The sequence below is a fragment of the Cavia porcellus genome, unplaced genomic scaffold (assembly GCF_034190915.1).
Source record: "Cavia porcellus strain 051 isolate PalLab524CR breed Dunkin Hartley unplaced genomic scaffold, mCavPor4.1 scaffold_11, whole genome shotgun sequence".
Classification (NCBI taxonomy): domain Eukaryota; kingdom Metazoa; phylum Chordata; class Mammalia; order Rodentia; family Caviidae; genus Cavia; species Cavia porcellus.
The window spans coordinates 15626907-15642759 of record NW_026947494.1 but is presented as its reverse complement, the minus strand read 5'-3'; the positions used below and the strand labels follow the sequence as shown (position 1 = coordinate 15642759).

Below are 15853 nucleotides of genomic sequence, written 5' to 3'. Positions count from 1 at the left end.
ATGTGTTTATTTTTCGAAGAAACCAAAGCAGGAGTAAATGAGCCTCTACCTGCCTGTGTGTGTGTACATGTGTGCGTGTATAACTTTGTGTGACTGTGTATATGTGAATGTGTATGTTTGTGGTGGCAGCAGAGGATGAGACAATGACACATTGCTTAAATACTTATATTTACTTAACCCTGAAAACAAATTTGAAATTGTGTCCTTGTTTTCATTAATTTTTTTTTTTGTTGTTGTTTTTGTTTTTGTTTCTTTTTAAGCAACAAATGTGCATAGGATGTAACTTTACTTCTCAGTCCATAAAGCACTTTGGAATCTATTTGAAGTTTTTCATGCTTCTGAGAAAAAACAAAAGGCCAAATTACTCTGCTTTATCCATCCTGCCATGGAAAAAGAACATAAACAGTAGGAAGGATGAGCATTTTAGCTCAAAAGTAGATATTACAGATTGAAATCGAGTAAAAAGTAATGATAGGGACATCTCTGGAGGTGTGCAGCTGATGGACACATAAAATCTCTTGCTGACAAAGTCAGTTTTGACCCATGAAGGCAAGACGTGAAGGTGTGAGCACCGTGCACTCATGGAGGAAGCGGATCACTGTCATATTCTGAACCGCAATCTTTCCTGTTACTTCATGAAATCCTGTGCTTTTGTTTATCTGTTTGTTTGCATTTTTTTTTTTGTTTTTTGACTCCTACTGCCCTGATCATTCCTTCTCAGTATATCTATAATTCCTCTCATCTCCTCTAATAAATATTATTCTTCGTATATAGAGAGAGGAGTTTAGGTTTTAACTGAAGTATTCTTAGTTGAAGTTTTAAAACCCTTGTAAAAATTTAAATGAGGGAAAATTGCTTAAAATTTTCATAACAAGTATATCACTTCCCTCAGTGAACATCCTCTATTTCAAAATAATTAAACTGTATTTTATAGCTTTTTTTTTCTTTTTCTTCAATTTTTCAAAGGGAGAGCTTCAAAGAGAACACTTAAATGTTTAACATGTTAATTATTAAGATGAAGATATGATATAGTTTGTTTGGATTCTTAAATATTCCAATTGGCATACCTATTATAATGTGTTCCCCTTGGGAGGAAATGTTAGTGTAGACACTGTGGAATATAGCATAGATATTCCTCCAAAATTAAAAATAGAACTACTATATGATCAACCAATTGCACTGCTGGGCATATACCCAGAGAGATGAAGTCCTTATATCGAAAAGATACTCGCACCTCATGTTTCTTGCAACCCGGTTTAGTATAGCCAATATACGAGATCAACTCAGAGGCCTTCCAGTGCATGACTGGATGAAGACAGCGTGGTATATTTACAGAGGGTTATACCATTCGGCCATGACAAAGAAAAGCTGCCCTTGCAGCAATATTGATGGAACTGGAGAGCCTTATGTGAAGTGAAACAAGCCAGAAACAGAAAGGAAAGTAGCATGCATCCTTATTCAATTACTGAATCATATGAATCAAGCTTAAGGAACTACAGGAGGAATAGTGGCCACCAGAGGTGAGGAAGGGTAGGAGGGGATGAGACATAAATGAAGTGGGTTTTCTAGGTGGTGAGAAGGGTTTTAGAGGGACAGGAGCAGGATCCAGGGCGCAGGCATGTTCAAAGGATGTGATCAAGGCATTATGTATGCATGAATACGATTATCACAGTGAATTTGATTAATCAGTATATTTAATATGGGTTGGTAATTAAAATGGTATTTTATAACCTAAGTCATACAGAAAATAAAGAATTTGTGATCCAACATTGGGTTACTGAATATACATGTTTCAAGTTTCTCTCTCTCTCTCTCTGTCTCTCTCTGTCTTTCTCTCTGTCTCTCTCTGTCTCTCTCTCTCTCTTTCTCTCTCTCTCTCTTTAATGCTCACTGCACACATATTTTGCAATTTCTTTGTTTTGACCAGTAGAGATAATAGATTATTAATAACTTGCATCACATTCTGGCTTTGCCTCTGCAACTGTGTGGCAGATTAAACTTCTGTATGAGTCAGTTTCTTCACCAGTAAAATTTGGATCCAAATCTCAAAGCTATCTGGAGACACTGAACCAAAAATAAAATAAAATAAAAGTAATGCTCTGCTATTTTTGTATTTACTAGCATAAAATAATATGCACTTTCAAGTTCTTCTGTCTCAATATTGGAGTGTTTATATTTTTTCTAACAATAGTAAATGTTCTCTCAAAACAGGTAATCATACAAAACCTTACAAATAATTGGCCTCACTTCTTGAGTGATATTAAAAAAAACTGTCATCACAAAAAGCGAAATATAATGCTTATAAGATGTACCATGTTTTACCTAAAATCAGATGAAGAATAAGTTTAATGGTACGTTTAGGAGTTAAATTTTAAACATGTGTATTGGAAAATGAATTTTTAAAAATTCTTTTATTTTAACAATAAGATCATGTATTATAACTCAAATCAAAGAAAGGAGCCACGTTCAATTCACTATTCGGTATGTGTTTTCTTTAGGTTATTCATACCATCAGTGCCACTGATAAAGATGATTTTGCCAATGGCCCGAGATTTAACTTCTTTCTTGATGAAAGCCTGCCTATGAACCCGAACTTTACCCTTAAGGACAACGAAGGTGAACATGAATATCCACTTTTTTATCTATACAGCTTCTGCTCCAACCTGATATTGAATAGGATGATTAGTTTTGTTTATTCTTATAACTCACAAACTGCTTACAAATCAGTATTCAGCTTACAAATCAGTTTGTTGCTAATGTGTTACGATCTGTGAATTGCTTATACTTACAATGGAGCCATATGCACAGATAACATTCATTGAATTTATTCCGAAGCAATCCTTTAAACAAGAAAAGTACATGTAATGTGCTCTTGGCAAGTTTTAAGAGAAAACTTCGCTGACAAATGTTTATAAGAGCTGCTGCAAATGCTAGAAGGTAAAAATATTTAAATTAGACAAAAATGAAGAATATATCCTAGAGACAGGAAAGGAAATGCAATGTTTGAAATCATCTTGTATTAGCAAGGCTATCAAAATATGCTGTGCAAATTATATTTCCTCTCGTTATTGTGAACGTTTGCAAAAGTACGTGTAGAAAACTATGTACAACTACATAATATTATGGAAGTTCTTTAAACATTTGTTTAGCAATGTGCAATTCAAAGGGGAAATCGCACCTCAGTACCTTAGTAACAATGGAAGTGTCAACTTTATTTATATACCATGTTTGATAGACTCCTCAAGATTGTTTAGAAGTCATTTTTGTTCTATGGGGAAATAATAAAAATACTATCTGAAATTTTCTAATTAGCAGAAGATTTTTCCCTCTCCAAATTTTCATATTTATCTGAATTTGTTATTATGTAGGATGTAACCCTTGCCTCTGGCGTTTATATTGCAAACAAAGGCATATTGCAAACATCTTGGCAAGTAAGTTTAGTTATCTTCCTAACACAAATAACTTTTTCTCATTTCCCCTAAGTGTTTTTAAATGATCACAAGTACACTAAAGAGTGCAGGAAAACACTCCAGGTTATTATAAACATTCTAAACTTACCTGTCTCTCTCAATTTATGTGACACTATGGTCTGCTGTACTTTGCAGAATCTGTATACACAAGTGCATTTGCACATTACAAATTCCATTCAGACAACTTTTACATTTACTTACACTGAACATTCCATCCCACAGTACAAATATATTTGGCCAAAAATGTATGCAACAGGAAAAGAAAAACTAGCACATATATCGTAAAACTGAATTTATTCAGATATCATGAGATTAGTACAAGTCAGGTTTGGCTTCTACAATGACAAGACGTGCTGAAAGTGTTGGGCATGAGCTTCCAGACAGTTTTTACTACAAGGAACTTCTGAAATGGGTGTATGTTTTTTTGGTGGACCCTGTTTATTTGGTGTAAGTAAACATATGAAACATTGAGCAAAAAGTATCTTGACAAGATGTGCGCATCTGTAATTATAGCACTCTGAGGATATAGGCGGGCAGATCAGAAATTCTGAGCCAGTTGCCATAGTGAATTCCAGGTTAGTTGACCTCCACGGTGAGTTTCTGTCCCAAACTAACAGAGACAAACAAAAATCATTTCCCACTTGCTCTACATTTCAAATAATTTTCTGATTTGGAGTAGCTTAACTTCCTTAGTAAGATCAAAGCATAGGAAGTTATATTTCACTCAAATTACCTTTATTCCAGTAAGTTTTACTTTACATTTTAAAAATTTCAAATTGAAGATGTTTCAGTGTTCACTTCATATTTAAATACATATTAAGTTTAAACTATTTAAACTACATAGCTTGTAACTATGAAAATGCTTTAAGGAAACAGGAGAATTCTATTGTTGTTGAAACGCACATTACTATCAAAGTCTTTCCTACAACATTATTTTATCTGGAATTTACAAATTCAATTAATGATTTCATTAAATATCTTAATTCAGTGAAACCAAATACCACAGACTTTACACATTTAAGGCGTTTTCCTTAAAGTACACACACATTTTCAAAGACTACATGTGTATGTTAGTCAGCATTTATACTTTTCATGAAAATAAATTCTTAAATCATTGAAGCTCTTTAAAGTGTGAGAAGCCCATGGAATGTTATTTACGTAGTGTCAAGCATGTAAAATATATGTCTAGGACTATTTTTCAACTTACCAGATTTAAAGAAATTATAAACAACATAAATTTAAAACAGCAAATCTTTGCAGCAGCAGCAGCACACAGATGAAAATATGTTCGAGCATAAGCCTCAGTTGTACCGTAGAAGTGCAGACCTCTTCACCTGGATCTCCTGAGCCTCCATTTTTGCATCCATTAATCATAATTTAATATCCCAACTGGATCATTTTAGGAAAGTTACTGGTATATAAAAATATTAGAATCAGATGAGTGGTGGGGATAATAATTAAGAGCTGAAAAAAAACCAGGACTACTGGACCCAGGGTGCTTGAATCTCACAGTTTATGAGTTAGTAGAGATTTACGTGGTCCCAGAACATATAGAAAGACATCTAGAAGAAAAAATTAAACCATTATTTTTCTGAAGCTACTGTTTGCATAGAAGTGCATATTCAGGGACTCAGAGGAAAGTAGAGATAGCCTCTAGACTACAACACATGAAAGCCATTATCTCCATGGAATATTCCACAATGTTTTATGGCACAGCATGAGTGCAGACAAATAGATTTTCCAAAAATCTGGAGAAAAGGTTACACATTGTTATGCCTCAAATTAAACTGTGAAAGTTAGTGAAGAAATTTTATAAAATAAATTCACTCTGCATAATTAAAATATGAGTACAACCAGGGATTTAGCTCAGCAGCATAAGTGCTTGCCTGGCAAGAACAAGGTCATGAGCTCCATACCTAGTACAAAAAAAAAAAAAAAAAAAAAAAAAAAAAAAGAAATATAAAGACAAAATTATCTGACTTAAGTGTTTCACATTCTTAAATTTAAAAAATCTAACATCTTTTGAAAAAGAGCAAAGTTTCTATTACAGAAACTGAGACAACAATAAAACTAAAGACTATTATATGGAAATAATTGCAAAATTTTAAACACAATAAGACTGTAATATTTGCATATATTGTAAAACACCAGAGGAATGTAGAAAAATATATAGAAATTCATTGTTTACTGATAGGTAAGCAGAAAAGCATATAGAAATTAATTGTGTATGGATATGTATGCATATATTTGCATATGTATTTATATGTGTGTATATAAATCACATTTACATAGTACACAAAACTGTTATTTTAAATATGCAGAAACTATAGTGAAGCATATATTTGATAATATTGAAATATGTAGATGAAAATGACACACATCAAATTCATATGGTTAGATATGAGAAGAATTGAGAAAAACTGAGATCAGGTGTATAATGAAGTCTGTATATATGTGTATTTTCAAAAAGATTAAAATAAATTTGGCCAAAAATATGTATAACGTTTGAGTAGCAATATTTTAGTCTTGGTGTGAGTGAATTAGTTATAATAAGTTTACCACAAAATAGAAATTCACTTATTTACTCAATCAGTGTGAATTTAAACATTATTTATATCAATTTCGATGATTAATGATTATCTCTTCACAAGTGGTATCAGGATTTATTTCTTTTTTTCAAAGACATCTACTGTGACAGAACAATCACTTATTCATTTGGTACCAAAATCACCAGAGTTGTTCCCAGCTGTAATCCCAGGTACACTGGAGACAAATGCCAAAATCCAAGTTCAAGGCTAAGCTGGAGAATACAAGAACCCCCCCAAATATTGAGAGCTGTGGCTCCATATTAATGGCAGAGTGCTTGTCTACCACCTGTGCGAACCTGGGATTCAAAACAAACAGTGCAAAAGAAAGAAAAATGATGTAGTACAAAAAACACAATTGCAGTATACGATTAGGAGAAGATATGTTCTTATCCTTGGGGTGAAAAGTTAGTAAATAGTCAAGATTGTTTCTTAGAGACTGAGGTGGATCAATGAAAGCCGTGAGGTGTTTAATAGAAAAAAAAGGGAAACATACTTGGCAGATAGTTAAGCAAACCTAAAGAATTTAAATTGAGGAAGAATGTAAAAGTGATATCAAAGATCAAACGCATGATACAAACTTAGCCATATCAAATCAGAACTTGGTGAGAAACACAATCTGTAATCACTGTCACAGTTTCTTAGATCACAGAAATCAGTTTTCTTTTTGTCTCTGTTTTATCATAAATACAGTGGAGGACAAGGAAGCTAATGAAAGAATAAAATTTCTGAGTTTCTTAGTTACTACATGGATGTTGGATTATAAAGGGAAAGAATATCAGAACTATTGTGGATTCTTTAAGATTCTGGACAGCTTTCTCTGTTGTGAACAATGACCTCAGAATTTCTTTAGATTTGTAAATCCTCCCCATGGAGGTACTTGTGTGAGAACACTGCTCTCTGTGGAGCTCCTGTAAGCCTTCCTACCTTACATGCAAGGCCCTTAACTTCTTTTCTGTTTTAGGAGATCTCTTCAAAATGTCTGTATAATAATGTTTGAAAAAGATACTATCCAGTTTAAAAGTAATGGACATATTTATTTCCTGAATAGCTTAATAGAATGATGACTCTTTTCAAAGTTGGTGATTCCAAATCCCTGACAATGGACTCTAGCTTTCCAAATGGAATTTCCTTACCTGGTAACCAAAATCACTGGGTGCATCACATCCAGTTGCGGGGATCTTCTACTTCAGTATACTCACTGTGAAATATTAGGACCCTATTTTAAATGAGAGTTCATATTGTTTTCTGTAAGTCAGTTAAAATACTCTGTTTTCTGACTCAGAAGCATGGTCTACTCTGAGTATCCATGTATTATGCAAGCTAAAGTCCTAGCATGCAAACATGGTCATATCTTAAACAAAACCTTTCACATTCCTGATATATCACTGAAATAATTCCTAGCAGAAACTACTGTAAACCACCTAATTATTAAGATTTATTAAAAAGTTGATACTAAAGTCATACTAGAGAGAGGATACCTTATCTGTTGAATCTTAGCTCTTATTTGTACCGTAAAGAGATTCTGCTAGTTAGAACAACTGACCATGTGAACATGTTTAAAACAGAAGTCCATCCATCTCTCTTTTTTTTTTCTTTTCTCAGATCTCTTTGCTCTCCATGAGAACTTCCCTGCCATATGTCTTATGCCCAATTAATGTGGAATTTGCTAATTATTATGAACATTGTAAAGTGAATGTCTAATTGACTTTTCCATCATGTTTACTACAAAGTTACTTTAATTTGGATCTAGTTTTACTATGCACTCTGATATATTGTTAGGGGAAAAAAATGGAGCTGGTGATCTAGGTAAGAAAGCCACAATCTTACTAAAGATTTTTGAAATTCATTCAAAAGAAAATGTGGTCCATACATTCACTGCTTGGGCTGACAGCCACGTTTCCTTTTATAGGCAAATTAAACATAGGTGCAATTCTTTGTTTTTGTTCCTATTTTCTTTAAAACATTATTCTTACAATTTTACACTCCTTGTCACTTTACACTGGTTCCTGGAATAGATGTCAGTTTCTCCAGTGGCAGAGAGGGGAGGCAGGACTCTAATCTGTAGCCTTGTCTCTTGAAATGTCCAGCTGAATGTAGGCGAGGTTCAGACACAGCCTGGAAGAGTAGATGCCTTCATCGTTTTTCAGCTGCTTTGACCAAATGCCTGAGACTGGGAAATAATAAAGAACAAATATTTATTTACCAAAGTTCTGGAAGCAGACAAATAGAATCATTTTCTGTCTTTTTAGAACCTGATATCTGCTTCCAAGATAGAGACTTAACCTCTGCTTTTTCTGGAGGGGATAAATACTAACCATCCCTGGGCAGGAAGCAAAGAAAATGCACTTCCCTAAGTACTTATTTTGTCTTTTATCCACTCATGAGTAGTGCATTCATTCCCCTTATAATGTGTCAATGTTATCGATTGGTGATCCATCTTCTAACACCTGTATTTTTGAGCAGACAGAAACATTGAAGCCATAGTGCTAGAAGAGAATAAAAACATAAAATATTTTCTCTAGAAATTCGATATTTACTATTTCCTCTGATAAGCACTTAGAAGGGACATTATCACTTTAATCCAATCTGAGGCGGAGCTGAAGCTCGGTTTTGATCTGCAATTTTGTCTCATTTCTGGTCTGTTCTTGTTGCTACTAGTACAGGATATTCTAGGACTTTGTACTGAGTGCCTGCTTGCGTATGTGCAGTGATCGTTCACATGAATCATTATCTGTTCAGCATAAAGATAGGGACAGTAAGTTCCTCTTAGACTGCTGGGCATCTTTACCTTAGGGATTTACCTTTAAAAAAAAATCCAACTTTGCTTCCTATTTAATTTATCAACATTAAAGAATGTCTTTAGATAAAATTAACCATGTCTTCTAATTTGAGGCCCTTCAGTTTACAGTTTGATTTCAAACCAAGGGAAATTCTCAAAATCTCTCCTAGTTTTTTTTTTTTTTTTTTCCTCCATTTTATGAGTCCAGGATCGTTCTAGCTCCTAATATAAGCAAATACCTACAGAATAAAGGTATCCTGTAAGCAGCCATTCATTGAATAAGTTTTCTTCTTTGAAATTGTAATGCTTCTGTCTTGCTTCAGCAGTTTCGTAAGGTGACTAAACAGGCATTTTCCCATAATTTTCCAATTTTATCTTTCTTACTACTGGAGTTTTTGTCAGTTTAAAAGTTCTCATTTTTTTTTTTTTAACTTGGTTTCACCTTGATTTCTGTTGAGAAGTCAGAGACATTTGGAAACAATTTCATTAAGTGCTTTGTACATAAATTAGATGTATAAGAAACAATTGTTCCATGATAATCTAATTATCATCAAGGTAATGGTGATTTGGATATTCCTTTGTCACTTCAGATTCAATTAAAATTGGTTTAGAAACCTGTTCCAAAACTGGAACAATATCCAGATCTCCAAAATTTCTGAGAATAAAAGAAGGTTAGTGACCCTCCATGTGCCAAGTTACCATCACAACAACAGAAAAAAAAAAAAAAAAAAAGTCACAAGTTTTCTAATTGTTTTTGTCTCTATCACCTTACATGCCTGTTCCAGTTCTCCATTCTCCCAAAGTACTCAATGTTCAGAGTACAAACTGTCGTAGCAGGTTCAGGTAAGCAAACTTCAGAGAAACAGCAAACTTCAGAAGCTGTCTAGAAGAGCTGTCAGCTGATAGTAATTACAGCATAAAGTCCAATATCAAACTCACTTGTCTACAATATCATTCTATAATAAAATGTGCAGCTAAGTAAAACTGCCAGTGAATGCATCTATGAGTTTCCTGCTAAAGCATTTAGCTTTTTGAGATTTGCAAGATGATATCTAGGTACTGATTCGTCTCCGTCATAATGGCTTTCTGAATCAGAGCACATGTAGCTTCTGTAAATGAGGATCACAGGACCAGAGAACAGTCAGGTGGACACATGATGGAGATGGCATGTGTATACCTCCCACATCATAAACAGAAAAACATATTCAGTCAATGGCATGAGAAATCTTACACTGACAAAATATTGCAAATTTTAAAACTCCAGTAAAATGATAGAATGTGATTGGACATTGCTGAAAATTGAATCTGTAACCTCAAAAATTATAAAAGCAATATAGAAAGATGTTTCAGAGTTTTAGATGAGAGAGTTGCTTCTCTTTGAAACCAGTTGTTACCTTTACTGTGCCTAGTAGTTGTCTTTTATGAAATGCAGATAGGTTGAAAATTACTAATATTTTAGGATTTTTTTTTGCAAACAGATAAAATCATAAAATATTTGAAACAATGCATGAAACATTGGAAGTCATACAGGGCCCATCAAAGATAAATTAAGTATAAGTGAAAACACAATAATATATCAATTGAATTCATTACTCAGAGTGAAGTATAATTTTGTTTAAGATTTGAAGAATACACAGATTTCCCAGAAAAATCTTTTAACTTGACAGTTGATTAAATAGTTTTACAGATTTCTAGATAACAGACCTAAATTGTATAGATTTTGAATAGAGTCAATGTACTATTATATGTCAAACCAGAACCAAATGATAGATGAAGGCTTTAGTAATACTGGAAGGGGAAAAAACTGCCTAAGTGTGACATTTTCTTGCAAGAGCTATCATTCACTTGGTAATTAAGGAAGAACATTTTAAGACACCAAATGCTCAGAAAATGTAACAACTATGCATCAGTGACAAAAAGATTCTATTACTAAAACATATAGCTTTATGTAGACAAATAAAAATATAAAATAAGTGTTAACAAAGGTAAAGGCCAAGTGTGAAAGTCCATGTATGATTAAACATCCAGCAAAATGATCATTGCATGGTAATTAATCACAAATAAAAACCAATAATATCAATAAAACAGAAATCATTACACTTCATCAAAATACTAAACAAATGTGCTTTGATTGTCCACAGAAACTCATTGTTTACTTAGGGGGCTAATTAAAAATGAAGAAAATACTTTAGACATATACTGGAGCCCACACAAACCCTGTGCCCTCCAAGTTACAGTCCACATGGAATGTTAAGCAAGTGACCCTCCAATTCACATACTGGAGCATTAGGATTTGATACCACACTTCCCTGAAATTCTTACTAAAAAGAGAAAGAGTGAGAAGAGGAAGAAGGAGAAGGAGGAGGAGGAGGAGGAGAGACAAAATGACCAAGAAGGGACAGGAAATTGAAAGAAGAGGAAGAAGAAAGAGAACATAATGTTTGTCTTCTAAGAAATTCTGTAGTCAGTTCTTACTATGGATTTTCACCTGATACTTTATCTTTGAAGTGACTGGTACGCTCTGCTGCAGAGTATGAGGCGGTGATTTGAACTGTCCCCTGTCAGGAATCTGAGGAATTAAAACCTCAGTCTCTTGCTTGCCTGGAGCTTTCTGTTTAGTTGGGAAAATAAGGACACTGTGAAATGTAATTGAAGTTACAGGCAATAAATATGAATATTTTTTTTAAAAAATCACTGAAGAGTTATTTAAAGTTCAAAAACTGGAACATGATTTTACTTCAAAGTTAAGAATGCAATTCACCAGTCATTAGAGTTAATCCAGGATTAGTTTTGAAGTGGAGGAAGGAATAAGAAAGCATAGACCAGCTGCAGCTGCAGCAGCTACAGTTCAATGTCAAAGCCCTGGGTGGAGGACACTAGGTTCCATCTGCAGTGCTGCTCGGGGAGAAAAAGTGTACAGGTTGGAAATGCACCATTGGTCATGTCATTCAGAAAATCCTGACTTTATGGTTAAGTGAGATAAATCAGGTGTACAAACTGAAATATCAATTATTTTTTTTAATATAAGAAACTGAAAATGTAAAGAGAATAATGAAATACAGATAATAGGAAACAAGGATATAGACCACTTGCAAGAAGGAAGGTGATCAAGAGATGCAGGAAGGAGGCACAAAGTGGGTGAAAAAAATAGGAGGCACTCGGTGCATGCATCAGTTCCCCACTAGGAATGTAACCACTAGGTCTGTAGACACGTACTGATAAAACTTATAAGAAAGGAAGCAAGAGAGAGAGACATGGAAAGAAATAAAGAAGGAAGAAAGGAAGAAAGAAAGAAAAAAGGAAGGAAAGAAGAAAGAGAAAGAAAGAAAGAAAGAAGAAAGAAAAAATGAAAGAAAGGAAAGAAAGAAAGAAAGAAAGAAAGAAAGAAAGAAAAAGAAAGAAAGAAAGAAAGAAAGAAAGAAAGAAAGAAAGAAAGAGAAAGAAAGAAAGAAAAACAAAAACAAAAACAAAAAAACAAACAGAGATCAAGCAAAGAAGAAAAATCTAGCCAGGAAAATATGGCAAAACAGGATCACTGGTATTTTTATCAGCTGCCAAGAACACGTTCGTATGCTCTAAGCTACATTCTTTGCTGCAACATAAATAGATCATTCTTCCATTCCATACTTTGGCATTTCAATGGCAAATTGTGTTGGGTAGAAAAAAAAAAAAAAAAACCTGATGCTCAGGAAAAAATTCTCACTATTGATCAAGAAATCTACCCTCCTTAGTAACACCTAGTGACTTTGATTCCGAGAAGAACTAAAGGGAAAATTGTTTTTACAATATATCCTGTGAAATACACAACGAATGAAGAGTAAAATAAAGAATACTAAGGAGTAGGGAGATTTTTCTTAAATGGCAAAGGGATCAAGAGCTGCAGAGAGGTAACAATGGGGAAAGGAGAAAGAAAAAATAGCACCTGTTACATGCATATACCAACTCCACAGGAGGAGGTAAACCTTATGTATTGCAAACATATACTAATAAAACACACACTGAGAATATTTTTATATTGACCTTATATTATAAATGAATATATTGGTAGTAATAAAATTTTGTGTAAAATTAAAAGTCAAATTTTGAAATTATTTTTTGTGTCACAGCAAGAAAAAGTGACACAATTAAAAGGCAGTTTTTTTTTATTCTATCACTTGCTATTTAAACTGTAAAATTTTAATTTTAGCAACAAAAAGTTCCAAGAATGACTTCAACTTAATTCAGTTTCGACAGCAAGTGCTCCACAGACATAATATAACAAAATTTTTGAATTTAAGCTTGAACTAAGGTTCTGGTCCTCCAGTTCCTTTGCCCGTGCCATTTGTATTATGTAATCCCCTACTTCAACATAATCGTTACTCTGTCGTGGTTAATCTATTCTCTTTCATGATTTATATTCAGGCTCTTGAGGGAATAGGATCTATTTAATGCAGGAGATTTGTGTCAGTAATTCCTGTGCTTAATTCTAATTGTAAGGTACATTTGTAAGTCCTACAGATTTTAGCAGTAAGAGAGATCACTGCTAATTGTGTGTACATTTCTATGTCTCCATGTTCTCAGAGTTCCAAATCACATGCAATGTGTTGTTCCAGTTTAAAAATCCTTATCATGGTTTCTTGAGAATTTGCTGTCAAAAATACCAGCCACTTATGGCTGTCTAGATTTGGTTCATCTTCTCCATGCTCATAGATGCTTGCATTATTCCAAAAGGAATGCATGCAAGCGGAATATATTTTTAAACAATAAAATGCACAAAATCATCATTTTTCATCATGTTTGCTGAAAGTCCTGTTTGCTGCTGGTGTTAGTCGGCTTTCCATTGCCATGATGGAATCCCAGAGAGAAGTTCTTACCTTGGAAAGACTGTTTAACTCGCAGCCTCTGAGCTTCACTACGTATTCTGGCTGATGTTTTGGTCTGTGGTGAAGTAGAACTTGCTTGCCTGTGGCAGCAGGTAAACAAAGACTGAATACAGGGCCAGGCCCCAGCACCCGCTGCTGGGCACGCCATGACTTAACCATCTTCCTCTAAGCCCCACTCTGAGTGTCCTCTGTCTCTCAGTAACACCACAGGCTGGTGCAGGTAGCTTTGGGGAAGATTTTGACGTAAGCTGGTCTTGGCCATTTTACCTCTTTGCTCCACTTTGAAACTTTGGTTTTTGTCTTCCTTATTTACTGTTTGTATTAACTTTTATTCTAAATACGAATATTGTAAAGTTTCTGTATAATGTTTATTAAAGAACTTAAAAAGTCACATGAGACTGTTACTGGTTTGGAGGTGACAGCTATTTGGAGTGGTTTGGAAGGAGAGGCAACTTTAAGGTTACTTTGCAAAAATGTCTTCAGGGACGTTTTCTAAGTTGATTAGTCACTGTTAAAAAGTATTTTCAGAGCCTTTTCGAGTTTCCTGATGCCTCCCAGTGAACCGGAGGTATTTTCATTTGATACAATTTGAAATCATGGGATTTTTAAAAATAGTTATTTGGTATTTCCTTTGCATCCTCAGATTTGTGGGAGTCAATATCCCCGTAGTTTATTTTTGTCCTTCAACCAAGAACTCACAGCTGGTGTTGTAATGTGCTTAATTTCTCTACAGAGTATAGCCATTTAAAATTCTGCTTATATCCACAGGGTTCAGGAGAATGGTTAGTGATTTCTCCCATTCCTAAACAAAATCTGCCCTGAGTTACAAATCAAGCCTCCAGCATCCCCTAAAGGAGGTGGCAGCCATGGTGGCCTGCAGAGTCACTTTTCCCTGTGGGCTCAGGGGCCGGGACAGTGGTTTTCTGCTACCCTGGCTCCTTTTCCTTTCCAGTCAAATCTCAGTCTTCACTTAGGAACAGCTACCCGCCACACCCAACAGCACTGCACTGCCCTTTGTCTAGAGTAGGCACACAAAAGCTTCAGGAGAGAGAGGTTTAACAGCCTGTAACCATCTCAGGCCAGGGCAGGAAAGAGGATTTTATCTGGAGACATTTTGCTTTTGCATTTTTTTGGATCTTTTATTTAGATAGAAAAACATTCTTTTGTTCTCTTTCTCCTTATTTCAAGTGCTATTGATTTTTGTTGTTATTGTTATTGTTGTTCTCTTTTTATTATACAAATACAGACAGACAGACACACATACACACACACACACACACACACACACACACACACACACACACACACTTCTTTCCTTCTGGGTTTTCTTACCACATTGCCTCTCATCTTTATGCTCCTGCCTCCAATGACAATGAAAATAAAGCAGACTGATACCGACCAAGACAAAAAACCAAAACAAAAATAAGTAGAAAAACAAGATTAAAATGTTGCTACCCTTACCATTCCATGCCACCCTTGCTTGGCTATCATTTTGCAAAATGTATGTGCCACACATTAGCTTTAATTCCTTCCCTGCTACAAATCACACAGTAAAGTAGGAGTTGTCATCCCTACCCCCTCCAACAAGGCAGGGGAAACTGTACATGATTGTTACACTATGTTTGTTCACTTTAAAAATTCTCTTGTTATAACAGTTCTTAATGACTTTAAATCAAATAACTCCAAAAGTAGTTTCTTCTGCTTCTTCTCCACGCCCTCCCCCTGTTCCCTAGTAAAATAACACTTTTTGTTACTGACAATGATAAATAATGGGTAAAAAGTTTCTCTTCTCTCTATTTGTGTTTTTCTGCCACTGCTCTTGTCCTTGTATCTGCAATTATCACGATGATCTTATTTATCATTTTACATTTAGAATTGGACTTTCAAACACCTCATTTTTTTTCTTCTTCTTCATCCCTCTCCCCTCCTAAATTAACACTTGACAAATTCATGTGTTATTCATGGGCAGATTTGCAGATATTCTTAAACGGTCACAATTTTGTTTCAGATCTATTTGTGTTTTCCAGTCTGTGATACAGACTGTTGCATATACTGATTTGCCCATAACCCCGTTGTCTAATTAATGGCAACAAAGAATGGACCAGTTTCAAACGTGGTTTTAAAATGTTAATAAAAGGCTTCTTTGCAGTGAGA

General features: G+C 34.6%; 1 protein-coding gene across 5 annotated transcripts in view; it reads left to right on the top strand.

Annotated features, from left to right (window-relative positions):
- Positions 1-15853, top strand: part of Cdh18 (cadherin 18) — a 582140-nt gene that overhangs the window by 554152 nt on the left and 12135 nt on the right. For all 5 annotated transcript variants that reach the window (XM_063258009.1, XM_063258007.1, XM_063258008.1 and 2 more), the window contains exon 10: positions 2499-2616. In XM_063258009.1, the coding sequence (XP_063114079.1) occupies positions 2499-2616 (118 nt within the window). The remainder of the gene's footprint in view (positions 1-2498; positions 2617-15853) is intronic.